The sequence below is a fragment of the Lonchura striata genome, chromosome 4 (assembly GCF_046129695.1).
Source record: "Lonchura striata isolate bLonStr1 chromosome 4, bLonStr1.mat, whole genome shotgun sequence".
NCBI classification, from domain to species: Eukaryota; Metazoa; Chordata; class Aves; order Passeriformes; family Estrildidae; genus Lonchura; species Lonchura striata.
Genome location: NC_134606.1, coordinates 53,438,729 through 53,466,203, shown reverse-complemented (window position 1 = coordinate 53,466,203; position 27,475 = coordinate 53,438,729). Strand labels below are relative to the sequence as shown.

Sequence of the window (27,475 nt, the reverse complement as noted above, 5' to 3'; positions counted from 1 at the left end):
AGAACAGGAATAGTTGGCATGAACATATATCATCCCCAAATGAACTTAAAGTACTCCTCTCAACAAGTAGACCTTCCTGAGTATTTACCATAGGATTGGTAACTATTTAGAACAGGGAAAAAAATTCTTTGAGTACTGCATGAAATCACATAGATGGATAAATAGGAAAAACTGGAACACTATGAAATGGAAGTGGTTCCATAGTTAGCCTGAGAGAATTCCATAATGCAATGGCCATAGCTAAACAGGGGAGATCAACACAGAAGCCTGGAATGTGCTGTGGGGGCATATTAGGTAAGTTACATGGAAACAAGAGATGGAGGCTATGGGAGACAGAAGGGAGACCAGAGTAAAGAGGAGGGAGGAAACAGAGCAGATTGCAGACAAGCAAGCCTTTATAATAAATGCAAAAGGCAGACTCCTGCTAAAGGATGGGGAATGTCTTTTGCTTCTCTCTCGTAAGTTGAAGAAAAAGAAATTTAAAATGGCATTCTATTTGGAGATCTTACAAATATCTCATTAGCATGACATGAACATTTCCTAGTGGAGAACATGTTTACCCTTCTATAAGCTGACAAACAATTCTTGGAGACCAAGGGAGATAGGCACATTCAGATTAAGATGGGGGCACTTAATTTCTCCACAGTCAAATATAAACCTGAGGTTAAGCAATTGCTAGAAAACAAAGAACAATATGATGCCACCCTCCTTAACTCAATCTCTCCACAGATAATTAGGAATACATTATGGTCAGAAGCAGTGAAGGCAGCAGGCAGAACATGAACATGAGTCTGCACTGAAATGTTCTCACAGCATGAAAGCCATTAGGAAACCAGGAAAACTCGCAAGACTTTTATATTACACTGACATTTGCTCCTGAATTAATGAAGAGCAATAACCTCCAGGATATTTTGATAATACCTTACAAGTTTTCTTTCCTCAAGTTCTGCTTAAGTCACAGATACAAATGCATGGAAATGCTTTGAAAGAGAGAACATGGTTTTTCTTCAAATACTATTTTGCCCTCTGATAAAAAACGCTGGCAACATGCCCCACAGCAGGAAAAGTATTTTCTCTGCCAACCAGGGAGGTCAAGCATAATTTGATATTCAAAGTTCTACCAGAACTTCAACACCCTATTGAACAAACACAAAAATTCTACAACTTCTATCTACAGTAACACATCTTCCACCTTCTGCTTCTTCCCTCTCAAGTACTGTTATTTTCTGTGCACATTCATTTCTATATTGCTCAGCCTAATTTTAAGTATTTCAAACAGAGGTGTTCAAAGTGACATAAAATTAACATACTCACATCCAGAAGTGTTACCAGAATGTGCACATACCTGCCAAGAAAGAAGTGAAAGGTAAAAAAGCTTAGAAAGCAAAAGAAAGGTAGAAGAAAAATATTGTATCTCCTTGTTGGCTTTGTGACTTCTGTACCCTTCCTATTAATCAGCATATTTTCTGTGGGCATCATTAGCACATTTCATCAAATAAAATTTATTGTAAACATTGGAGTCTGCTTCACACACTCCACACTGTTGTTTACTGTGCCATTAGGTAGTATCAACATATACTAAGCCTTGTATGGGAGTCTTGCCCATGTGGAAACACCAAGAAAAAAATAAAACTGCATTAATGAAACTGCATTGAGTGGCCTCAACTGCAACTGTAATGTGCTTCCCAAATAAATTCAAATCACTAAATCAAAGCCACTTGCATTCCAACACTCACAATTCATACTGGATTGCAACACAATTTCATACGTCCACTGATATTCATACTCTACACAATCAAAATTATTAATGAGCTTTCCCATTAAAAAAAATATGCTGTCATGAGAAGGAGACTGTGTACATAAAACAGATTCAAAACTTTAATATCATCTGCCTATAGGTGCCTTATGATTCATAACAAATCAGAGTTTGTTTTTAGAACATGCATTAGCTTTATAGAATGAATTTGTTACAGAGAGTTTAGTACAACACACCATTAATTCTGAAATCAGTAAGAAAAGCTCTACCAAAATAAATCAGTCCAGCTATGTTACAACCAAAGAGAGATGCCAGCTCACTGACAGTTCCACTTCCTTCAATAATTTAAAGAAACAGCTAACAAACAGGTTTTCCCTGAAGAGAATCTTCTGTGAATCAGCTCCTGAGCCATGTGGATCCCCTAATGGCAAATCTATCCCTCATTCTTCCACTCTCAATCAATCTACAGAGATTAAAAAAAGAGACACTGCTAACAGCTGCTAAATAGCCCCTTTGTTTTGCAGCAGTCACTCATACATTAGGCATAGATCAATAATAAAATGATGAGGGAAAACAAAAGCCTACCCCCAACTATATGCTCTGTACATTATGATTCAAATAGAAATTTGAGAGCAAGTGTTGTCTGACTGATGTCCAGCTGTGACTATCTGAGCAGGTCTTCTCCTAATAAATCACCTAAACCACTTTGGCTTCCTTGAAAAAGACCGACCGTGTGCTAGTTATCCCACCAGAAACCACACTATGCAATCTTGCAGGGCCAGGCTGATGAGGAATTGAGCAACCTGCTCTAGCAGAAGGTGTCCCTGTTTGTGGCAGGGGGTTTGGAAGCCCCTTCCAACCAAAATCATTTTACGCTTCCAAACCATTGCTGTCATTGTTCCCACACACCAGGCAGAAGTGTCATACCAAAACAGAGGTGAAGCCCACCCCAAATAACCAGAAAGCCCATCTCTCTACACTGCACAAGACAAAGTGGCACTGCTTGCCTCAGGCATAAAGAGTCAGACCTACAGCTGCCTGGCAGGCCTGCTAGGAAACTAGATTATTTAATATATTTAATCAAACTTATCCATTCTCTACTTTTATTAGAGCCCTAAAGGATAAGAAGTAGTTGAGGACAGCAATTAGATGCTGTACCCCTAAAGCCTGCCTGCTTTACAGTCCTTACAGAAAATATGTAATTCCAGAAGTTAATTTGGTATAGGCTATTTCTGCATTTGGCATGTCAAATCTTTACTGAAGTTTCCTCATTTAAATCAAGGCTTCATGTTTTGCTCATACTAAACACTCTAGGAGATCTGCTTGTTTCAACTAAAGAACAACAGCTTCACTCTCATGCAACTTACACTTACCATCCTACCACTGGGGTCTGTTCACCTTTTGGAACACATCTTCAAATAGCAAACAATGGAATGCAACGGTGAAAAAATTCTAATTACCTTCCTGAAAAGGGAAACTGGACATCTCTGCTCCACAGCTTTTCCTCCAAGCTCTTCAAAATGAATTGACTAACTAACCTACAGACTGGAAAGATGGAGAATGGTGATCCTTCAATAAACCAAGCATCCTGTACAGTATACTGAACATTAAGGTGGTCAGAGAACCAGGAGATCTTCATATTTTATCAAAATACTCAGTTCCATCTACACCCAAATTCTGCAATGATTAGACCTACTAGAATTCATACTTCTGGAATTTTATTTACAACAAAAAAGTACATTAATTTTAAAAGTTTCAGGAATTTTCCATGTGATATGTCAGTATTTTGGCACTGTAGAAAAGAAAATATGCTAAACAGGTCTCAAAAAGATAAAGAGAGACAAAACTGTTGATGCCTGTTGATGCTTTCCAATTAACAAGCTAGAGGTTTTTATCATATGCAGTTAATGAGGAGAGCACTAAAGCAGTGTTGGGGACTTTAATGCTGGTATTAAAACTTTGGGAACTGATATCCAAGATAAGTTAGGTAGAAGTCAAATGTCATCCCTAAGTTAATTCTGCCTAAGATTTCTACAATGGGTTTCTAAACTGATCTCTTTTTCTAAAATCAAAGTGTAAAGTGCAAAACTTCAAGATTTCATATTCAGCTTTTTTGGTTTTTTAAACTACAGATGGTAATCAAAACTTCTTTGGGAGCACACAGGAATCTCTGCTTGCAACAAGACAAATTAGATATCTTTGAAAGAAGTGGTATCACTTACATTTACGAAATTGATGCTTAATAAAGCACAAAAGTATCCTTTCTTCTGCCACCGAAAGACAAATTCTCAGAGAAACTCACAGGGTTTGCATTCTTTCTACTAGTAAGATTTCCCAAATAAACAAGTACGAGATGACTGGAGTACACTGTGATGTTTCGTGTCTTAATCAAAAATGAGTTGCTCTCACCAAAATTAAAAGGTGTTTCATCCTGTCTTTAGTCTCAGCAATGCACCATGTCTCATGGAGCTTCCCTGTAAAAAGGATCAAAAAGGCTTCTACATATTTTTATTACTGATTATGGTGATTCCCCAAAGTGGATTAATTCACCTTAGCTCTGAAAAAAGTATGATGTCAGTGGATAATTTTGGTGGTTCACAAGATTAGCTGTTCTAGAAAATAAAAGTAATAAGAGAAGAAATATTCTAAACCTGTGGGTTCCACTGCACTGAATGTTTGTGCTATGATACTTCGAATTCTAAGGACTGCTAGGAATTGCAGGGGGTGGGAAGGGGAGACACAGCAAACTTGCCATTGTTTTTACTCTCAATTTTCACACTAAATGCAATTAGCCAGGGCTTCCTCTTAATTCCATTTTTTATAGAAGAAAACACCTAATGCCTAAATTGTCAGCCTTGACACACAGACTTTTTCTCTGAAAGCATCATAACTAAACCAACGAGATGCATTACCTGCTTGGGAAGTGTATTGCCTACCTACTTGTTACTTGCTACTGTAACTTTGTATTTTCAGTGCTATTTACTGCAAATGTGTTAAATTAAGCAACACGTGGGGGGGGTTGGAAGGATTTATCACCTAGAGATAGCAAATACCATAAAGAGCCCAAAAATCTTAAGGATAAGACCTGTTCTTCCATTTACTTTAGTATAATCTACAGCACATGAAATCCATATGACTATAGCATCATAGGGTACTCAAAGAACCTTGACACATCAGCTTGACTAGGAATTTTGGTGCCAGACCAATAAAAATAAAATTACTCAGCGTGGAAATCATGGAAGTTGGCAACTGTTTAGTCTTGAGATGCCAGGGAAACAAATAATATGGATTCAATGAGGTTAAGAACTTAAATTTGTTAATTAACTATCTGAAAACAAATTTTGTAATCCATATTTTGTTTTCAAAATATTACACACTAGATGCTCACTTGCTGGTACACCCCACCCCCACACACATTCAGGCTGGCTTGCAAATAAAACATTCATGTTCATCTCTGCATTAAATGCAACTATCAATAATTTTTACTTTTTAAAAACTCATTTAGAAGACACATTGTACACAGAATTAAATCACACACAGGCAAACAATAAATGTTTTGTCATTCAGTAACATACTTCTTGCAGTACCATTAGCCCTTTTATAATAAATTTGAGCCTACTAACCACCAGTAACCTGGCTGTGTTTAGCTGCTGCCAAAGCAGAAATCCCCCAGGCAGCCTCAGATGGGCACTCTCAAGTCACCCCTGTCTGCCACTCTCTCAGCTGTCACTCCACACTGCCTGCTTACACCAGCTGCAGGGCGGGTGGGTGACAGTGGGGTGTCACAGCAGTCCTCCAAGCCTGGCCTCACTTGGCTGCTGAAGCCTGTGCTTCATGCTCCAAAGCACACCAGTTTTAAAGGCTGCACTAGGCCAGCTTGGAGAAACCTCTTAAGAAAGACTTTACCAAGAATTTGCTATGTATTTCCTCTGCATAAATATCACTGTATCCACAGATTTAAAAAAAATATGTTTTTAATTAGTTGAAAGTCAAAACCAATCTTCCATCACAGCACAAGAAAAATGCCAGTCAGCACACAAGACTGCAGGCTTTCACACACGCAAACAGCCTCCACACACACAGCCTTACAGAGAGAGATAAATGACACAAAGTTATTGATACTTTGAATGCCTGGTTGGCATCTTCTGTTATGTCAGAAATACTCGCTCTGTTTCCTTCAAGGTCCCACTGCTACTCTTTATGCCCACACTTTCTCTACCAAACTGTCAATTTACCTGGAAAATCCAAGCAAATTCTATCTCATGTGCCTCTGAGCTGCAAAGGAATGCAAACCCACCAGGTTTTAAAATAACTTTGTATTACTCAGTGTTGATATTAGCATTTTTGAAATGGCTACTCATCCCTTGCAAAACCAATTAAAGACAGATGTAAGGCAGACCAGGAGGAGCCACAAATACTCATCAGCTACATGGCCATACTGAATAGATGACTGAGAATCTCAGTCTAAAAATAGCAAATGAATGATTTTACATATCTAAAGAACAAAACACTAGTTCAGAATAATGTTGCTATTAATAGGAATAATATGCATGTACATTATGGATGTTCTTTCAGTTCACAGATGTGATTTTATTCTGTTACAGCCATCATTATTTATATTTAAGATTTACAATACAGAGAACAGATTTAAATGAAAGTCAGCAGACATTTGCTTTATACTTCATAATTACAGTGATCTCTCCCTATAGAGAGAGATAAAAAGGCATTAGTTATGGTCAATACTAAAGGGGGTAATTGTGTACTACAGCACTGATGATCCTTATTACACTGAGTTTCAAGAGCTGTGAACAGGAAAGAATATTCTCAGCATAAAACTACACAAGAGCTTGAGCAGAAATGAAGGGCAGAGACTACTGTGACCACGCCATATTCATGTATCCCCTGGCAGGTCATTGGATTCTCCATTTTGCAAATCTTCTCACACAGCCTTTACAAAGATCCATAACCACATCAAAAGCACCATGTTACTTAAAGCTGAAAAAAAGAGGACTAAAAAATCCCCCAGGAATGTTGATTTGAAAGAGAATAAAATTGCTTGTGAGATGTTTCCAAGAAAATCCATCACAGTGAAATGAATGCCTACCACAACGTAATAGCCCTTTTTGCTCCCCATAGTAAAGCATCAATAGGATTTGTCAGACAGACAGGACTACACTTGAGTAAGGATAAAAAAAATCCAGTTTTTAAGCATGCAATTTTTACAGTTCATCTGGACACTAACTGCAAATAAGATACACAACAGAATTTCATGCTCAATTCCATGACAGTCATTTTTGTGTAAATACTAAGCATTCTTCCTAATCCTATTTTTGTCTAACTCCTAAGTGTTCATATAGAAAACAGCACAAAAAGAGGCATCTGTCTCTTCTGGGTTATTTTTGTCTCCAAAAACACACTACACACGTTTTGGAAAGCATTGTTCCTGCCAGCTGGGGACACTTTTCACCTAGTGTCAGTGGAAGAACAACTACAGCGCATGAATAAAAATACCTACAGTGTTTTATAAGATGACCTAGAGCAAACTTAAACTAAATAATTGAGGATATTTGGAAGCACTTTTGTAATAATGTCACTGTATTAATGGAAGACAGTGACTCTCCAGACAGATCTCGGTTGTAGATGCAATGTGTCCAACCAGTCAGTGGATTGGTACACAAACCCTCCTCTCTACAACTACAGAGAATACAACTTGTGCTGTTAAACCTGAGATTTGCTATTTGACCTTTCAGCACTAGCAGTTGCTTTTCAATCCCAAATTAGTGGAGAAAACAGTTATATTTCCACAAAACTATACAGCTATACTACAGCAGCTAGCCTCCACTAGAGGCTGCTGAGTTTAGAACCACCAGTTGATCACACTTTAAACCATTACTCCAATTAACTAAAACACTTCAGATTAGCAAAGTTTCATGCCTAATCCTACTAAAGTTTGAATGACTAAAGTCACTCAAAGCTATAAACAGAAGACATCTTCTTTGCTGTTTGTTTGGCACAACACAATTAATCCTGTATTCATACAACTGAGAGACAGAAAGCAACTCCATCTGCCCCTCAGTTCATGAGCCCCTCACTGCTCACTCCTTCACCTGGAAAAGACTGCAAATAAACCAAACCTGTTTGGCCAACTGGTCCTTCTTCACCAAGCCAGTGGCTGCAGCGATGTTCCCTGCTCCTTCCACGGTCTTTTGTGCCACCGCCGTCACTCCTGTCACCACAGCTCCCCCAACATTGGATACCTGCTCTTTGGTCTTCTCAGCCACTGAGGAGAAGCAGAAGATGGGAAAACACATGATGCCTGTGGGAGCTGTAAGTTTTTCAGAGAATTTATCACCGACAGCCAGACACCATGAAAATCCATAAGGTCATTACATTTTCTATACCCCAAGTGGATCTTGAGAAATTAAACTATCCATCTGGTAACGCTGGAGCAACAGAGGTAAAAATAAGCCTTAGTTGGGGCTCAATTTCTTTCATGTGAAAGGCATCTGACATTTTCATTCACATCTAACTGCACTTTAGGGAAGAAAAGTCATTATTTACACACTCTTATTATGTCCATCTCACTGTATAATATATCCTAGTTTGGAAATGCATTCCAATGAATCCACCAACCCCTTGCTGTATAATACAGGGACTGGAAGACAATTTTTTGTGTTAAGACTCAAAAAATAATTTCTTTTTCTTATTTTCCAAGATACATATCATTAAAAAGCAGACCTATTAATGCTCAACCAGAGAATTTCCAACAGAAACTTTTATCTGAGTCCCTTGAGATCTTTGCCCCGATACATAATATACTAATTTATAAAAAGACTGAATGTCAAAGCAAACTGGATTAATAGCTAACTTCCAAGCCCCAGGGAAACAACAACTCATTTAGCCTACATATACATCAGCAGTTGCCATTCTACCTTTCAGAATAGCACTGGGGTTTTTCTGCTCATTCATCCCCAAGGGCTCTTTCTGATAGCAGCTTGAACTACAGTGAAACTGCTCTAAGAAAAGGGATGGAATGACTTCATGCCTTCAAGTTACATAGCCAGATTTTTAGCTGACTGAAAATGGAAGCAGATAATTTAATGCTCATTCCAGCTCATTTAAAGGGAAGTTAGTAATGAATTAAGTATTATCTCTTATGACCAAGACCTTTCATTATAGAGTAGAACAACAGACTACACATTTTCTGAAATTAGAAAAAGTGTGTTTCAAATATCTCCCACACTATATTAGACACTAATAACCTCATGAGAAATTTCACTGTATACATTCACTACTCTATTGCCATGCTTTTTTAGCAGGGGAGCAGGGGGGAAGATAATCAAAAGTGGGTTTGCTGAAAAGTAAATGTTGCCCTCAGGGAAGGTTTGACTTAATACCAGCAAGTGCAAAAAGACATCTGTTAAGATGCTCCATTTGATTATTACCAGCTACAGACCACAAAAAGCTTTGGATTTTATCCACTACTTCTTGCAAACATGTATCTTCAGATGTGTGTCCTCATAACATGTTATCTCTTGCAAAGCCTAGTGAGATCCGATTGTGCTTGGGTCTTTCAGAAAGAAATTGGATAATGTTATGAAACAAACTTACTCATGTTGTTCCAAATGGCAAAAAGAAGTCTAAAAAAATGAAGTAGCAGCTTATAAAATCCAATAAAACCCCAATTTTCCTATAAGTATTTAAATTTTAAAAAATTAAAACAAGAGATGTTTTGGGTACATTTCAGTACTGCTTTTTATTTGTCCTCTGTCTCATTCATTTTCTGGGAAAGATCCCAGGGTGTATCCAAAGCAGCATAACCAGCAAGTCAAGGGAGAAGATTCTGCCCCCCTGCTCTGGTGAGACCCCACCTGCAGGGCTGCATCAGCTCTGGGGTCCCAGCACAGGACAGACTTGGGCCTGATGGAGTGAGTCCAGGGGATACCACCAAGATGATCAGAGAGATGGAGCACCCTTCCTATGAAGGCAAACAGAGCTGGTGAGACCCTAATTGTGGTCTTCCAGTATATAAAACCCTACAAATAAGATGGAGAGGATCCTGTGATCCTGTTGGGACAGGGCAGGAGTAGATTACTTCCAACTAAAAGAAGATGGGTTTAGATACAGAAGAAATTCTTTATTGGGAGGGCAGTGAGGCACTGGAACAAGTTGCCCAGAGAAGCTGTGGATGCCCCATCCCTGGAAGTGCTCAAGGCCAGGAGGTCATGAGCAACCTGGTCTAGCAGAAAGCATTTTTGCCCATGTAAGGTGTTAGATCATCTTTAGAGTCTTTTCCAACCCAAACCACTGGGTTTGATTCTATAATTCAGGGTCCTTTCGTTCTGTTAAATTTTTTTTGTATAGAAGTGCCACACATTGTTTTGAAAACTCCCCTTTCCAAAAAGTGCTGAATGGCAGAACATGTCACCATTGAGTCAGAAATTTCACAGACTCAGATCAGAAGACTTAAAAGCAGCCTGTTTATTGAATCCTCCTCTTTTATAACTTGGTTTGCTACAGGTGGACCTCATTGGTAATTTAACACATTTCACATGATTGGGTAATGAAGAAGACACCCTCTTTGTGAGAAAAACAACTTGTTAAAATATTGTTTAATATTTGATTATTCTTTCTCTCCAGCCCCCTGAATGTTCCCAGACCAATTCATGGGAAAGCTTATTTACCTTTCTCTCTGATCAGACTGTTATCCACACATGTAAAGGACAAATTCAGTAGGCTTGATGCTGACAAGGGCTCAGTCGGCCTTGAGCAGACTCATCCTTTCTGATAAAATGATAAAGCATGGTTGTACTGTGTTGATTGTCACAGACACAACTCAATGCAAGCTCTTAAAGCACCTACACCAAGAAACAGAGTGGAACTGAGTGCACTGTGGATGATGCAGTACAAAAAATGCCAATTCTCAATGCCATTATTAAACCCATATTTCTTACACTATGTTGTCATGGCAAGTACAACCACCTACCAAAAGCAACTATCCAGGGGCTGCTATACCCACTGCTACAGGATTTTGGGAAGGCACTATCTCAAGTTCATTCCCTCCTCTCAGAAACACATTATGCTAGCAAAGGTCTAGTACATACAAACTCAAATGGAAAAGGAAAGAATCAGGCCACTAACACTGTTTCAGGCACAACAATAAGGTACTGACAAAAGTAGTAACAAAACCAGTATACTTAAGACTGCTTCTATTTCAGACAGCCATGGTTTAACCCCAGCTGGCAACTAAGCACCACACAGTTGCTTGTCCCTTCTTCCCCCGGCAGAATGGGGAAGGAGATAATTGGAAAGATAAAAGTAAGAAAATTCATGGGCTAAGTATGGTTCAATTGAAATAAAATACTAATAGTAATAAAAAATTATAAAAAAAATATAAAAATATTAAAAAATTATTAAAAAATATTTTAAAAAGGAAAACAGAGCTATAGAAAGCTATAAATCCCACAGGTGATGCAAATCCAAACAATTGCTCATTGCCAACCAATTGATGCACAGCCAGACCCCAAGAAGATGACCCTCACCAGCCTTCCCCATAGTTTTACCCCTAAGTATGATGCCATATGGTGTGGAATATCCTTCTGGTCAACTGGGGTCAGCTGTCCTGGCCGTTTCTTCCCCCAGTTCCTTGTGAACCCTCAGCCTTCTCACTGGTGGGGTGAGGTAAGGAGCAGGAAATGTAAGCCCTGCCCCGCAATAACTGCAACATCCCTGAGTTACCAACACTAGTTCCAGCACAAATCCCAAACAGCCCCATACCAGGTACTATGAAGAAAATTACCTCCATCCCCACCAAAAGCAGCACACAGACACAGCATAAGAAAACTGACACAGGAGTTACCATGGAAGATCTCTCACACACTGCTTCAGAAACCAGAGCCATGAAGATGAATTCAGCAAACTATATAAATAGCACAGATCGCACAGATTGGCAAAAGCAACCATAGTAAGGAGAGAATCTTCTTTCTTGTCTCTAAGAAATAACTGAACATCAACATCATTACCAGAGTGACTCTGATAATGAGCTCCAGCCTGGTGACCACAACATAAGAAAAACCAAAGTTCCAAGTCTCATGTATTTTATTGCTTACACTAAGTAGTAATGGGGAAAGCATTAAGTGTGCACAAATCAGTCCACAATACAGGGGGTTGATTCCAACTTATTAAATTTATCTTAAAGCTTAATGATCTTCAGCCATTAAGTCTTAGTAAAATTGACATTTACTTTGCATCACAGCGTTGCGAACCAGAGTAGATCAGCTTCTGCAGAGCTTTTCTGTGCAATGGCCTGATTACTTCTTTTATCTCTGCAGAGACTGTTCATGCCATTAAATGACTGTGGGACAGTGTACAATGACCACACCAAGGATAAGTTTAATTCCTAATACTGACTATAGTACTGTGCAAAAAGTACTAGCACTGAAGTTGCCTTTGCACTACTTATTACAGACAACGGGGTAGCACACAGTATCAGTGTAAAACCTCTGGAGCAATTCTAAGTCATAACTAGTTACTTTCAACCTTGAACAATAAAAGTAGATTCAAACCATAGAATTTCCCTGAATTAAAGAACTTACTCTTCTTGTACCAAATATACTTTTGAGTAAGTATTTCAAATAGCATGTTTGTCCTAAGTGCTTGAAGAATTCATTTACAAAGATGCCATAAATATGGCGGTTCTTTAACTTATGTAATTTTCTGTAAGATACCTGATAGCATTAATGAGCAGGAATACCAGTTACTAAGAACCTTAAAAAAAACAAGACTGAACCCAAATAAGTAAAGAACTAAGCAAAACAGTTGACTATGGTTTACTACTATCAGTATTGTGTCTTCACTCACATGATTGATGGACTAATAGCTTTTTTTACCTGACTTATTTACAAATAGGGCTTTATTTAGAATATCTGAATATATTCATCTTTGATACTGTTCATTTCTGGGAGATAAAAAAGAGGGGTGAATTGTGCATTTACAGTCAAAGGCCAAGATACAATGCAATTAGGAAGACAATTCTAAACATGAGCATACACCCCATAAACCCAATAAGCAAGCTGCTTTTATCAGAAATTCAGAGAAAGGGTGACCTGAAAATAACAGACTTATCATATTCCAGTGAATCACAGCCTGGAATCCTCATTTCACAGTATCTTCATGTCACTAAACCTGGTACAATCAGGTCACATTTAAAGCACAAAACGCCTCAGTCTAGTAATTCTGGGTTTGGAAATTAACTGACTGAATAATGCAATTATGTTTTTCAGCCCTTTAAGGTGTGACATTTCACCAGCATAGGTGGTTAAATCACAGCTTATTCAAAGATAGAAAAATTATCAAGATTTTGGAAGTCAGACATAAAGAAAAGACTGACTGAGCATTCATTTTGATCTGTGACTCTAATTTGTACCTGACTGTCTCCAACCTCTCAAACCATTTTTATTTACATAACAAAGTGTTTATTTCACCTCAGGTTTTACATGATGCACTGGAGAATTAATATCATAAGACCAGCACAACTTGTGAACTCTCAGTCATATGAAAAGAGAAAAGTAGGTCTTTACAAGCAACTCAAAAGGCTTTTTTGTCACATCAACTTTAACAGCATTGATTTAAATGGATTTGATTTCTACATCAACCTCATAGCATCTCTGTCTTCATGTTACACCTCACAGAATCACTACAGTGAACCCAAATCTGTTTTTATCTACCTTCTCTTCTTGCCAAAAGAACTATTTATAGGCTTGCTATTATTTTTTTTGTTCTTAAAATGTGTCCAAGAACTTGCTCTGTTCTTACACTAGCAAGTCCATGTTTCATTTTGGAAGCTGTGACCTCTAGATTTTGCCTGAAGTCATCTCTTCCCACTGCCACAGTTCAACCTGTTCACTCCCTGCTCATTTTCCATTTTCATGCAACAGCCAAACTCATCTCAAACAGCTTGAAAGACCAGAAAATCACAAACTGCAGCACAGAACCCGTTATTCCCAAGTTTTGGGTGTTTCATTTCATGTCACCTGTTTCGTAGAGTGTGTGAGGAGCAGCTATTGTTTTGCCTAAAATCAGCAGTAACTTTGCCAAATTTTCTATTCACAGGCACAGCACATAACAGGTGTGTCCCCCTTATGTTTGGCTTTACCGTATGTTTTGTACCTTCCAGAAGAAAATTTAAGGTATTTTAAAATCTATTAAAAATTCTATTCACCCACTGAAAATTTCCTGCCTAATTAAATATATTGTGATCACATAAAGAGGCACAGCATTTGAGATCAGTAGTTTCTTTCAGGATGAGGAAGAGAAGTCCCCCACTGAGGTAGCCCACTAGAATCCCAGTGCTTCAGCATGTTTCATACATGTGTAAATGCCCTTGACGTAGATTCCACCGCATCCCAGCTTGGTGAACATCACTTCTATTACCTTGCTTCCTAGTGCTGTCAGTTGCTGCTCCCACATCCATGATATTGGATATAGGTGTCCCAAATCTCATTCTGCTTCAATCCTCTACTGGTCATAGCAATGATCCCTCTGAATATTTCTCTTAATTGAGGTCTAATGAGCTGAGATTTCAAATCTCATAACAGCAGCACACATGCTCAGCCTAAACTCTGAAGGACTAATCTGGATATTCTCTTTTATTACTAGAAATACTCTTGACTGACTTTTCAACCATTTATGTGATTTATGCATTAAGTACTGACATTTGTTTACCTACCAGTGTTTCTCTTTTGCCTTGGTTAATGTGAGCACAATGATACATTGACATGTCAGCTGAATGAGAGACTGGCTATACACCGAGGAAAAAAATCCTTTTCTACTATCTTACTTGTTTTTGAATTTGTTCGGGGAAAAATCTATTGACCATGCATTCTCCTCCCATCTCCGGATCTCCCACATTCTACAGCAGAAAATTGTACATTTTATTCAATGCCCTATGGTCAACAAAGGCTTTTCTGCATGCTGTAGACATCAAAGACTTCCATTCATTTTGCCCCCTAAAACAAATTATTGGTTACTGGTTTTAGTTAATACCTGAAATGATCCCTGCAAATCAATTTAAAATGCAAATTTACTCCTTTTTGGTGTACAAATGCTATTGTGAAGATACATGCCTAGCATTAAATTCCAAATTTGAAAGTACTCTTGCTACTGAGAGATTAGTCAGTTTTAAAAAAATTCAAAACACTCATAACTGTGACAAATTCAAATAAAACTTCTGAAATTTGTTTCTTTCCTGTAAGCCATTTCTATTCAGTCTTTCCATCCAACCAGATCTCTCAATTTTCCTATGCTTTTCTGTCTTTCATAAATTATAGTTCTCGAAAAACCTCATTTTTTAACAGCTAAATGTCTGGTTAATCTCATGAAGCAAACAAAGAAGCTGAACTCAAGAGATAATTCATCTTACCTGTTGTAACACCATGAACAACTCCTTCCTTGGTCCTGGAACCTAAACAAAGAAAAATATTAGGTCGAAAATGCATATTCTTAAGGACTGGTAAAGACTAGATAGATGCTAAAGAGGGATTAACATGTGGACTGCATACTTCTGCACACAATATTTCCCAAGGTTATTAAAAAATTAAAAAGAAATTGAGCCTAAGGGAAGAGGCAAAACCATCAGTAAAGAACAACTGTATGGATGGGTACTGGCTGTGGAAAGGTGAGCAATATTGAAAACACTTGTGCAGTACGTACTGACTTCCTTGCCATTTTCTGAATAGCTGTGTTAGGCCTCCCACTTGGCAAACTCACACAGATGACTCTGCACAGAAACCATGTTAACATCCCAAAGAGGATCATGCATGCATTTGTAGAAGGTCTGAGCCACAGTTTCGAGAAGACCCTTAAAATTTCGTCTTTGCCAGGTCTCAGTTTGCAGGGCTTGACAATCTCTACCGAACTACAGAAAGGCCAAGAGGTGAAATTCACAAAGAGAAGGAAATGCTAGCCAGATTTAGATATCAACTAATCCAAAAGAACAGCTTTAAGCAGTAGATAGGATTTCAACATGAAAATGTCCCCCAGGTCTGCTGCATCCACTGTCCTCACTGTCACAACTCACATATGATTTGCAGGAAGCACTCTGGAAGTCGTGCGAGACCAAGTCATAACACAAGACCTGTGTACACAATGTAATTCTGCCATGCTGAAGACCAAACTGATTTCTGCAACACCCATGGAAAAAGACTGTGACTTTTCACCATGCTGCAGCAAAGGAAAACATCTCCTGTGTCTTTAAGGGGAAGAGAAACTAATAAGCACATACTGCTGTTTAAAACATAACTGGGTGTCTTTTTCCTTACCAGCCCTCTACTTGCCCTTGTCAGGTTCCATAATTTGGCTGCATTTCAGGGATTAGTATCCATCTGTGGACTATGATGCTTAACAATGTGCAATTAACAGAGTTTATTGCTCCTAGTTAATCATCTTACCTAGTCTGCCAGAGATAGGATGACATTTTATTTTTCTTACCAACACTAAAATGACCTTATTTGTAATGCAATTTTTTTGCTGTCATTCAGTATTTGAGATAGCATAATTTATATTTCTAACTTTACACTTCTAACATAAGAGAATGCATGAACAGAAAATTAGAAAAAAAAAGCAATTTTTTTTCCAAAATTCTTTGCAATAAATACAATTAAACACAAAAGTACAATATAAATTCATTCATCAATATGTCCCACTTGCTACTAGTGCAGATTTATGGAACTTTAGCCATGTAGTTCTGGCACTATTAGATTGATTACATTATTGAAAAGGCTCTCTTACTGATGAGTAAGAGTAGAATAATAATCCATGACAAATAGAGAAGAAATACTGCATCATGTACAATGAAATGTTCCTTTAGCTAATGATGAGGTTAAACAGCTGAAAAGTCTTTTTCCCCTTTTATTCCAATTTTCTCTTTAAAAAAAGTTTGCTTTCTCTCACTGAAAAATATTTACCAGTGAACAACCGAAAGTTCCATTATATGCAAAGTGTTCACACCTAAGGACTTGTTTTGGTTCTCAATTTCATAGCACCATGAGACATGAAGAAGAAAAGCACATCCTGGAATTCAAGCAGATGATGGTTCTACTAACTTCTAGTAACTAGATACCACTGCAGGCTTACAGTGTGTCTACTGGAATACTTAATATTAAGCAAATGCTTTTAAAGGCATTGTTAGACCTGGCCAATATCTCATTCATGTTGTTGAACAGACTGTTTGCAAGCCAAGCCATTAAAGACATGACAACCTGTGAATTAGCAAGTGCCCAGTTCCCTAAGGCCAAAAAAGGATGGATGGTATGGCAGAACTCCCTGAGGACCCAAGCAATGTACACATCTCCAGAGGGACCTAATCCAAGTAGATTCTTGCTTTACTCACCCAGAGCACACTGCTACAACCATAATTCACACAGAAGTGCTGGTCTCTTTTGTGGAAGACAGATTAGCCTTTAAAAAAAGCTCAGCTCACAGACCCATATGGAACAGGGGTATGTATAGCCAGATCCATTAATTGGCAAACAACCAGCTGGTTGGTGTTCCAGACCCTACAGCATATGTTAGAGCTCAAGAGTACTTGCCCCACTGCTGCACACTTGCATGCAAGCAGCTGTTCCTGCCATGGCAGCTACAACAGCATCTCAGAGCACATTTTGGATCTGCCAGAACAGGCCTATAAATAACAACAGTTGAATTCAGTAGGATGACTTCTGGCTAGCCATGAAGGGAAGCTGGTTGTCCACACTGGTTCCAGGATAAATTAGCTGTCTTTCATCCTGGCATTCCCAAAATACCAATAATCCTGCTCACTGTACCCTGCATAAGGGGAACAGAGGAATCCGAGCAGGGATAATATAAAGGCCAAGGCACATGACTCTAACCTAAACCAAGAAGCAATAGTAGTATGTGGTAATGCTACTTTTCCTAGCTGTAGTAGATATCTGTGTGAGGGGAGGGAGAACACTAAACAGTATTTTCCATTTTTTTTTTTTTAATTACAAAAAAATACCAGAGAGTCTCTTCATTATTTATTATCATGGTTGTCACTGTGCCAGAATGCAGAAGTGTACCAGGAGTTTGCAAACACATTCATTTCTGGACTATTTGAGAGACCAAGAGACTCCTGACATTTCTTAGTCAGAGCTAGTTACAGACTGGGAGACATAAGCCCAAACTAGGGGAAGGGGCAATCAATGTTTAAGGAAGGCACTTGCTTTGAAGTCCTGAAGCCCATTATTCTACCAGACCAACCCTGAGTCCCTCAACTACTCTGCTGGCTTTTCTACCACCAAATAAAAATAAGAAATATTATGAAAAAGGAATGGAGGAATTTGGATGGCTTTGCCAAATAGGTCATGACTGCTCTGCTCTACTCGAAGGCCACATGCCAGCACATGGAATAGTAAACAACTGTCAGCCACCCTGCTGCTAATAAACTATTCCTTTGTTCTGTGAATTTATGACACACCAAAAACAGACTGGAAACTTCCATTCCTGAGCAGTGAGCATGCACTCAAGAGTCAACTGAGCAAAAACCTGAGCTCCCTGGAAGCACACATGAAGCTCAGCAGACAACATGAACACTGCATCACCAAGAGTGTGTGAGAACATCCTTCTTACTCAGTTCCTGGTTTCAAAGCAAGTGGAGATTAAGTACTGTCACTCACTTCCTCTCTGCTTCACACTAAAAGCTCTTGAAGGATACAGAAAGATGCAGTTTTAAATTTACAGCACAGACAGGACTGCTGAGCCTCAGTCCTTCTTCCTAAACAATGAACAGGCCATTCTTTGATATCAAGAAAGGCCCTGATGCTGTGTTTGAATGAGTTAAGACAGAGCCACTAATTTCAGTCAGCCAGTGCTGAAGCCAATTGGCAGAGAAAGTTAAGGAGAAAAAACCCCCATACTTGAAAGCATAAAAACACTTTGTAGACTGTATTGAGAGGATCTTGGGTATTTAAAAGTAAAGTGGACTGAGGGAACAAAGTAGAGATTCCAGCATGGACAGGGAAAAAAAACTTCAATTAATCCTCCAATACAGTACTCTCCTACATAGCTCTAAGTTTCTCCCCTTGCCAAGAGAAATTATCCTTATGCCAAAAAAATGCTAAAAACAAAACATGAATAAAAGAATTAGAATGACCACATTTCATCCCAAACAGCAGCTGTTTTAAAGAGAACTCTTACCGGGTAGCATTAGGCTATAGTCTTACACATAATAGTTAAGAGCAGCTTAGATATAAAGGTCCAGATGTTTTCCACATTTACTTCAATTGCACTGATTTCAATGGGAAGCCATATCACCTAGGCGATCTGGACCAAAGACTCTGCATCTTCTTAATTCTCCACCAGCAATTGGAGGCTGAATGTTATGAAACTGAAAATGATTAACAGGTCCCACTCAGCCCAGTGTGGTTAGGTTCTTTTTTGCAAGATGTCAGGCAGCTTTCACAGCATAATCTGGCTGTGAATCTCAAATCTGAAAACCCAACTATAGAACAAGGGAGTGAGAAGTATTAATGAACTCTAATGAATTGTGCTGCTTCTCTCCTCTGCTCATAAAGGGCCTTCACCACCTTTTGCACTGCAATCATTATCAACCTGTGGAACAAAAGATTATCACACTGGCCTTTGCTAATGCTGCACAGGGGAAGAGACAACTCTGCTGAGTGCTTGGGAAGTAGACAGAGAAACATCCTCCTTTCCCTATTTGAACTTGTTGAAATGTCATGCCTGTATGGGTGAGCACACAACTGGACACAAGCTGCCAGAGCTTCTAGAGGCAGCTTCCAACCAAAGGCTCTTTTGCCTGTACAACAAACTGTGCACATAGCTCTTGCCTCCTGGAAAGGAGACACCTGTTGGGAGAAGGATCCTCCAACCATTACTACAGTTACATGCACAAGTCCCTATCATAGCTCAGGGCTCTGTGGTCACCAGCAATTGCTTGAAATTCTTGCAAAAAATAGCAAGCCTGCTCTCCAACGTTCAACCTCAGCAAAAGTGTCTCTGAAGACAACAGCAAGTCTGTTGCCTTCGGGAACAGAACTAGATTCAAATGTTATTATGGTCTGGAGAACAGGTCAGAAACAAAGATTAATTTAGCACACAATGCAGGTTTCTAATACGAAAAAAAAAAAAAAATCAATGACCCCAGAAGCATAGCCAGGACTACAAGAAAACAAAATAGAAGTTCTACCTCTGGAAAATAATTCCAACATCAAGCACAATATACAGTGGAAGAACATCTATTTTGCTGTCTTGAAAATGAGCAGATACTTATTTTAAAAGAGATTCATCCTGCAATTAGTGTTCAAAATGATTGCCATCCCTGTTGGCAAGAGCACTGAGCTTTGCTATGGCTTTAAAAGGAGGGAAGTATATTCCAAATGAGTAGTCCACACTATCTGGAGCAGAAATAATTTCTTACAGACTGGCACTAGCCTGCAAGAGGGAATCCAAAAAAGGCACTGGAATACCAGAGACCTCAGTACTCCCATTGAAAAGAAATGACTCTGGTTTTCAGCTCTGTTTTAACTTCTCTCTGTTATGTGAGCACATCTCCCATAACAGAACTGACTTGCTACAAAATCAACAGAAATGACCTACAGAAAAGGCTATATTTTCCCCCTCCATTCTTTTATAGACTAGCTTTATTTGATGAATAAGAGAAACAGAGCCATAATTTTTTTTTATAAATAACCACTTACTCATATATAGTCTTGACAGATTGTTTTTCTGTTCATTTTTCATGACAGCATTTGCAAGACACTCTTCTAAAGCTCAGTGCTTGCTAAATGAAGATGACTACCCTGAATGAAAGTACCACTCAAGGGTTTGAAAATAATTTTATCCCAGGCTCTATGGAATACTAGTTTGGCCTAGAATAAGACACTAACAACTGCTTTGCTACTTTGGGGTCTACTTGCGCTACCTCATTAACTGTAGAGGCACTTCCTTGAGAAGTCATGGAAAATTTTTGCCATGAATTTGCAATAGCAATTACACAACATGAAATTAATTTCAAAAGATAGCACTTTGCCATACAAAATGTTACTGTCAACATACCAAGCAGTTGGCATGTCTACCACACAAGTCCTGAGCTAACCTCTCAAGTGTCTCCTCCTGAAATCCTGTTCAAGTCCCACATGCTCTGTAGAACATTACAGAGCTACCTTCACCTCCAGCTTTTACATTTTTTTCATATTTATTTTTGCTGTACCAACCACCCCTTCAGCCTTGATCTGGCAGACTTGCATGTAATACCACTCAATGACCTGTACTGTAAGGCACTTGGCTTCAAAGAACCAGAGCTCAAGAAGGCACAAATTTCCTCTTGTTTCTTTTGCAATGGTCTCCTATGAGCAATTAAATATTTTTTTGCAGAAGAAGGGGTCTGATGAGGATCCAGTTGTGAATGTTGGGGTGCACCAATCAGCAGCGTGCTCTCTGCTGCCCACCTACCCACATACAGGACTCCCTCTTTCGTCTTTCCTGCTGCCTCTGCCACACCCTGCTTGGTTTTTTCTGCTGCTGCTACGACTCCCTCCTTTGCCTTGGAAAGCCCTTTCATGAACACATCCATGGCTGAAGACTTTCTTCAAACAGCTCTAGAGAAAAAAAAAAAGAAAAAAAGTACACACTTTCAGTAAGGTTTTTTATCCCAGAAAGGGGAAAAATATTCTAACCAAATGGGATCACAATTACTTTTAAATTACATTATTTATACCACCCAAATTGTATAGCTATATGAAACAGATATCCCATTTCCACAGAATCCTATGGAGAGGTTACCAATAATGGAGTTCTGACTGGAAGATGGTTCCATTGAGATAAGTACCTTCCTTGCCTATGAAGTCATCATTTCTCCCAAAGGACAGTTCTGTTCATGTGCTGAATGCAAGATTTAGTCTTGTGATTTGATGACACTCCACCTCTCATCCAGAGAAAAAAGCCTACTTAAATAAACATCAGCAACTTAAAAACAAACAGACCAAACTGAAAACCAAAACACATAAATCAAAACCTCTCATAAATGACAAATGTTCACTTGTAAGAAAATGGCATTACAACTCAGGACTGGAGAAAATTAAAAATGCTGCATTTCCATTAGTCCAGCATTTTACACACAGTCCACATCAACCTTTTGGAAACTGAGTTTTCCTGAATGGGTTCCTTGCATGCATCACAACTGAGAAAATATTTTACTAAAAAGCAAAAGCAAGAACGCAGGATGTTAAAAGCACTGCACTAAAGCTACCAAGAGAGTCCTATCACAGCAATACAATCCAGTACTACACCGAAACCACTTAAATAGTAATTAAAACCCAGAATCACCGTCCCTCCAACAAATCCATTATCAGTCATCTTTTCTCTTCCTCCACCCACACAGACATGAGTGCTGCCTGTTATCTTCTCTTCTTTGCCAGAGGCTGAGTAGGAGGAATGCATGTCTAGGAAGGCATCTGAGGACGTCGCAGCTTTCCACTAACTCGTGACGACCGTGCGAAGGAAGGCAGCGTTTGTGCTCCAGCCAAGCTGCCCACGGTACCTGCCGCCCTGGGGATGGGGAAGGGGGGTGGGTGCCTTGCACAGAGCGCCGGGGGAGGCAGCACCGGCCCGCGGGACCCTCGGCTCCTCCACCGGCAAGGTGCCAAGGCCCGGCCCCGGGGCAGTGCCGCGACCAGGTGCGGGGGCACCGGGGGACCGCGGGTGTGCATCAAAGAGCATGGGCACCTGCAGAGGGAGGAGGGAGGAAGCAGGGCGTATGTGCGCATATATGTAGCTTATACATACACAAACATATAAATACATGCACGCGGCGAGGCACCTACCGAGGAAAGGAGAGCGGCGCGACCATATGGGCACCCTCGGGCTCCCGCGGACACGCCGTCGGCACACGGCGGACACGGCGCCCGGCTCCTCCTCCCTCCCCCGTGCCCACACGGGAACGTGCAACGGGACAGATCTATCCAGCTGTCTCTGGTATTAGATACACACCTATGGCTCCGTGCAGACGCGCCCCGCCCCGCCCGCACTCACCGCCGGGCTCCTCCGCCACCGGCGAGCGACCCGTTCCGACAGGCGGGGGCGGCGCGGCTGCGGGCGAGCGAGGCGCGGAGCGGCCCCTGCTCAGCACATCCCAAGGCTCGGAGCCCGCCCGCTCTGCTGGCACCACCCCGGCGGCAGCCCCGCAGGCGGCGAGAGGCGAGGGCGGGGGGCGGGAGGATGAGCCGCGGCGGGGAGGAGCAGCGGCTCTTGCTCCCTGTTGAGGATGCGCCCCCGGCCCGGCCCCCTGCGCCCGCCCTGTCACGTCCTGCGCGGCGGTGCGGTGGGAGGCGTGATAAACTGGGAGCACCTGTTTGCTGGCCTTCTGGAGAGAGAAGCAAGGGTTAAAAAGGTGGGTAGGGCGATTTGGTCCCCCTGGGACTCCGCACAGTCACCACTCCCTCCAAGGGCTGGAGAGCCTCATCTTAGAAGTGTAAGGAAGCTGTTGTTGCGGCACAGCCCCGAGTCACTTCACCAAAGCCTTACAAAATCTCCCCCAGCTTCTAATTCTTTTTCATCTACTTCCCAATCTTCAACCTTGTATGACTGCAGTTCAATGTCACTGTTCTCACAACATTCATGCTTCCAGTTCATTTTAAGCACGGGAGGTGGTGGTGCTCTTGCAGGTGTAATTCGAGTTTTAACTCTATTGCACACACAGAAGAGTATTCATCCCAAATGAAGAGAAGTACGGCCAGACTTGCCCAACCCTTACACCGTTGCTTGCATCTTCCTCCACACAATCCATGGCCACTGCCACCCAAATCTTAAACTCAGGCAGAAAAGTCACTTTCTCCCCAGAAAGGGAAACCTATCAAATTTCTCTATTTTGGTCACAGAATTTAAGCATGAAAAGCCAAGACCAGTAGGAGACAAGGCACTAGAACAGATGGACCTTCAGTTTCAGTACATCAATTCAAATCCTGCAAGACTTACAGAAACAGCTTGGGTTTTATTGCACTCCAAAAGGAGAAACAGAACATGGATGATACCAGGTTGTGAGCTGCAAGGAGTATCTTTCATCCATCATCCCGTGCAGACAGCTGATGCATCCCTGGTTCTCATGCTAAACATGTAGTGCAGGGTCTTGTTCTTGTCAGGTTTCTTTGTAAGTAATATTTCTGTATTGTTTGGTACACTTTATTTTGTTTCATTCTACTAGTAGTTTTAATCAACCAAGCATTAGGCAACAGATTTTATTTCTTTGTGTAACAGTGTTCAGACTGGTAATACACAGATGTATACAAATAAATAATTTTCTCATCATTCTGCCATCAAGAAAACCTTCAAAAAAGCCTAGAAATTGAATTACATAAGGTACCTCACCTCATTGATCCTGTGCAGCACATTTGTAGTTAGTAGTGCTAGATGTGGTATTTCTATTTTATTCCTATTTTAGGGAGAGGACAGTAAGTACAGTTCCAGACAGTAAATAAAATTTAATCAAAATCATATTCTTTGCACATGTTAACTGGCCCAATTTGTGTATCTTAGTATGTAAATTGGCTCTTTGAAAACCCTTCAGTCAGTCATTTTATACTACCCTGAGCAGAAAACTTAGACTCCAAATTAGAATTAAAACGAATCTCACATTCCTTATATAATTATTATCTTCCAGATTTAAAGAAGGCTTTACTTTTTCCATGCAAGTGACTATGAGTATGAAATGTTGTTTTTTATTATGCTGACATCAATCTACACAGACTTATTGTATTTAATTATGTTTGGAGGAACAGATAATCCTGTATGATAAACAACCTTGTATATTTATGGTTCTGTTTCTGAAAACTTTAGGAAGAAGAGCTCAGATATTTGCAACTCGTAGCTTTTGCAAGCAGTCTTTTTTTTGCCTTATGTTTATCAAAGACAGGCATTATGTTTTGCTGTTAAACAAAGTAACAGCTTGTCCTTTAACAAAATCATACAGCTAGAAATAGAGAGGTAAAGGCAAGAGGGATCAGTTGCCACAGTAGAAGTAAAGCTTAAAATTTCAGCTGTAGGATTCAAACTAGGCAGCTGTTAAATTCTAAATCATTGGTTAAGAGGCATAGTAAGAAAAAACAGAGTACAAATGTTGACACACGAAATTCTTCATTCTGAAAATGAATGGGACTTAGGTGGAAAACAGAATTAAATATGGTAGAGAATGGACATTGTATATCCAAGGCAATTCCTATTTAAACATTGTCTAAAGAGCTGGTTGGGGCTTTTTTTAGGTTGTCTCTTCAGTACTATTAGTATCACAGCAAGCTCTCCCCTGAAGCCTTTTCTGTCTGAAGAAAGGATAGTAGCAAACAGATTGCCCACTGATCACATTTAAAACAATTCTTTATTTAATGACACTGTTTACTTCACATGATCATCTAAAGCAAAAATCAATTAAGTAGTACTAAAATCTTCTTTACTTCATCTTGCCTTGCAGGCTAGCTTATTAGTTTAGTTGCTAGTGATCAAGTATATCTACTTTATCACTATGAAAAGAACAATTATGGACAATTGAAAAAGGTTGCAGAGTAAAATTGATCCAAATTTACTGATTTTGGGTTACTGACTCACACAGACTCCCTGTGTACCACAGGACTGATAGGTGATTGTCATGGTTTGACACGGAAAGAGAATTTTTTCTGGAAGGAAGAGGTCAATTTGGATATTGACCAATTGAAGGTGGACACGCCTCTGAGAACACAGAGGGGTTGAAAGCAGAATTCCCAGGGGAACTCGCTCTTATTGGTTCCGGTCAGCACGCAGTGCAGCCTCTCCCCTGCCCAGCCGTGGCTGTGTGGGGAGGGGAAGCCCCCATGGCCTGAAAGGTAGGCCCCAAGGGTGGTGGAAGGACTGGAACCGGGCTGGCCCCTGCAGATGGAAGGGTGGAAGAAATCTGGGATGTCTCCGTTCCCCCCCAAGAGTGTCTCTCCCGAGAGAGAGAGAGAGAAAAAGACAGCGGCAGTTTTGTCAGCATTTCCACCGTGAGGAAGGAGGAGCAGGGGGAGCTGCAAGGTGCCCAGTGCGTGGGAGCCACCGGAGTCTGGGCATTGAGCCATCCCTGGGAGTTCGGACTTTTAACCCTTCTTTGAGAAATTAAAGCTTTGTGAATTTTTCCTTCCCCTCCTCAGTTTGAAAAAGAGGAAGAGGGACACCTTGGACCCTGGGATGTTAGAAGGAGGAATTCTAGATGGGAGGGGGACAAGGAGTGGCTTTTGGCTGGACTTTTCCATATAGCCACAAACTGAACTAATCTTCTCCTCCAAGAGAGACTGTATTTTGGGAAGATGCGAGTGAGTCAAGAGACCTGCTTCAGCTGGGAAAAGACAGAAGTGGAGTGAACAGAGAAAAAGTTAGGGGGTTTGTGGTGGTGCCCCTGTCTTAAAAGGAAAGATAAGAGAAGAAGATCTCTGTTCTTGGACCCTCGGCCCTAGGGGAAAATGGGAAAATGGGGGGACTGTGGTCCAAAAAAAAAAAAAAAAAAAGAAAAACTGAACTGTTGTTTTCTCCCCTCTTGGCAAGGCATCCTTGAAAGGAAAAATCCTAAAAGCAGTCTGTCCATCCATGCATTGGTGGTGAGAGCACTGTACATGGAAAGGAGAAGGGTCACCATGGCAAACTTTTCTCCGGGCAGTGCCACGTGTGACATGGAAACACAGGATGTTCCAGCTGTGTTTCTTTGGGGGTGTGTGGCACAGGAGAGACTCCTGCCTCCCTCGAAGGGGCTGAGTATCGATTGTCTGGAGGGTGGAAACCTGATTGGGGTCCAGATTGTGTCTCACTGTGGTTTGTTGGAGTTGCGTGGTGGGAGGAGGAATGCTTTGCAAGGTTTTCATTTTTATCTTTGTGTGCCTTTTTTTTTTCCTTTTTCCTTTCTTTTTTTCTTTTGTAGTAGTAGCTTAATAAAGTTTTTTTCTGTTATTAAGCTTGGCCCTGCTTTGCTCTGTTCTAGATTCCACTTCACAGCATTCAAGGGAGGGATCACATTTTCATGGGGGCACTGGCATTGTGCCAGCGTCAAACTATAACGAAACCTCAGACGAAAGGTACTTTTGAAAACCTGAAAGCTGCAGTATGAAGGGAAGCTGTCTTAGGGCACTGTGTTCACAGTTCACATTGATTACACTGCTTCAAGGCTCTTCTACCAATAATTACAGCCTGGGGTTCCTGGGGTCTATCTGACCCTGGCTGCTGTAGGTGTCCCAGATAGCGAGGTACAGCTAAGCACAACCTGTCCAGGTCCCACAGGCAAGCTCCCATCCCCAGGCAATCTTAGCAAGCAGCTCAGTTCTTATGTGAGATCAGCTCTTTGGTGAATTCAGCTCTTCAGGATTCAGCTCTTTGCTTGCTAAGGTGCCCCAGCAAACACAGGGAGAGAAGCCTTCTCCTGAAGGTTGTATGAGGTTCCACAGAAGTGTCTTTATTGGCAGCTCCTGTGAAGGTGACAGTGACAGCTCTTCTGCTGAACTGGGTAGAAATGCAGGTTTATATAGGGTGCAGGGGTTTTGGAAATGGTCCAATGGCCAGGGTCGAGGCAAATATGGCCTTACAGAGAGGTAATGAGAGTCCAAAGGTGGAAGAGGGACTTCTTTGGTCCAGTCATCATGACTGGGCATTTCTTATCTTAGGCAAGTGACCGCCAGGGAGGCCTTGCAGGGCCTCTGGCTGCTAGAGCAGATAATC

General features: G+C 40.5%; 1 protein-coding gene across 8 annotated transcripts in view; it reads right to left on the bottom strand.

The window, feature by feature from the left end:
- The window catches only part of SNCA (synuclein alpha), a 64,149-nt gene extending 41,180 nt beyond the window's left edge, over nt 1-22,969 (bottom strand). The window contains exons 1-5 of one of the 8 annotated variants that reach the window (XM_021550306.3): nt 22,763-22,969; nt 21,603-21,717; nt 21,227-21,372; nt 15,177-15,218; nt 7,891-8,036 (exon numbers count right to left, since the gene is read on the bottom strand). In XM_021550306.3, coding sequence (XP_021405981.1) covers nt 7,891-8,036; nt 15,177-15,218; nt 21,227-21,347 — 309 coding nt within the window. In that variant the 5' untranslated portion in view covers nt 21,348-21,372; nt 21,603-21,717; nt 22,763-22,969. Of the gene's footprint in view, nt 1-7,890; nt 8,037-15,176; nt 15,219-21,226; nt 21,373-21,602; nt 21,721-22,150; nt 22,306-22,596; nt 22,722-22,762 lie in introns of those variants that run through there. The other 7 variants (XM_021550305.3, XM_021550309.3, XM_021550308.3 and 4 more) reach the window with 7 other exon arrangements.
- Between the last annotated feature and the right edge of the window lie 4,506 nt (nt 22,970-27,475).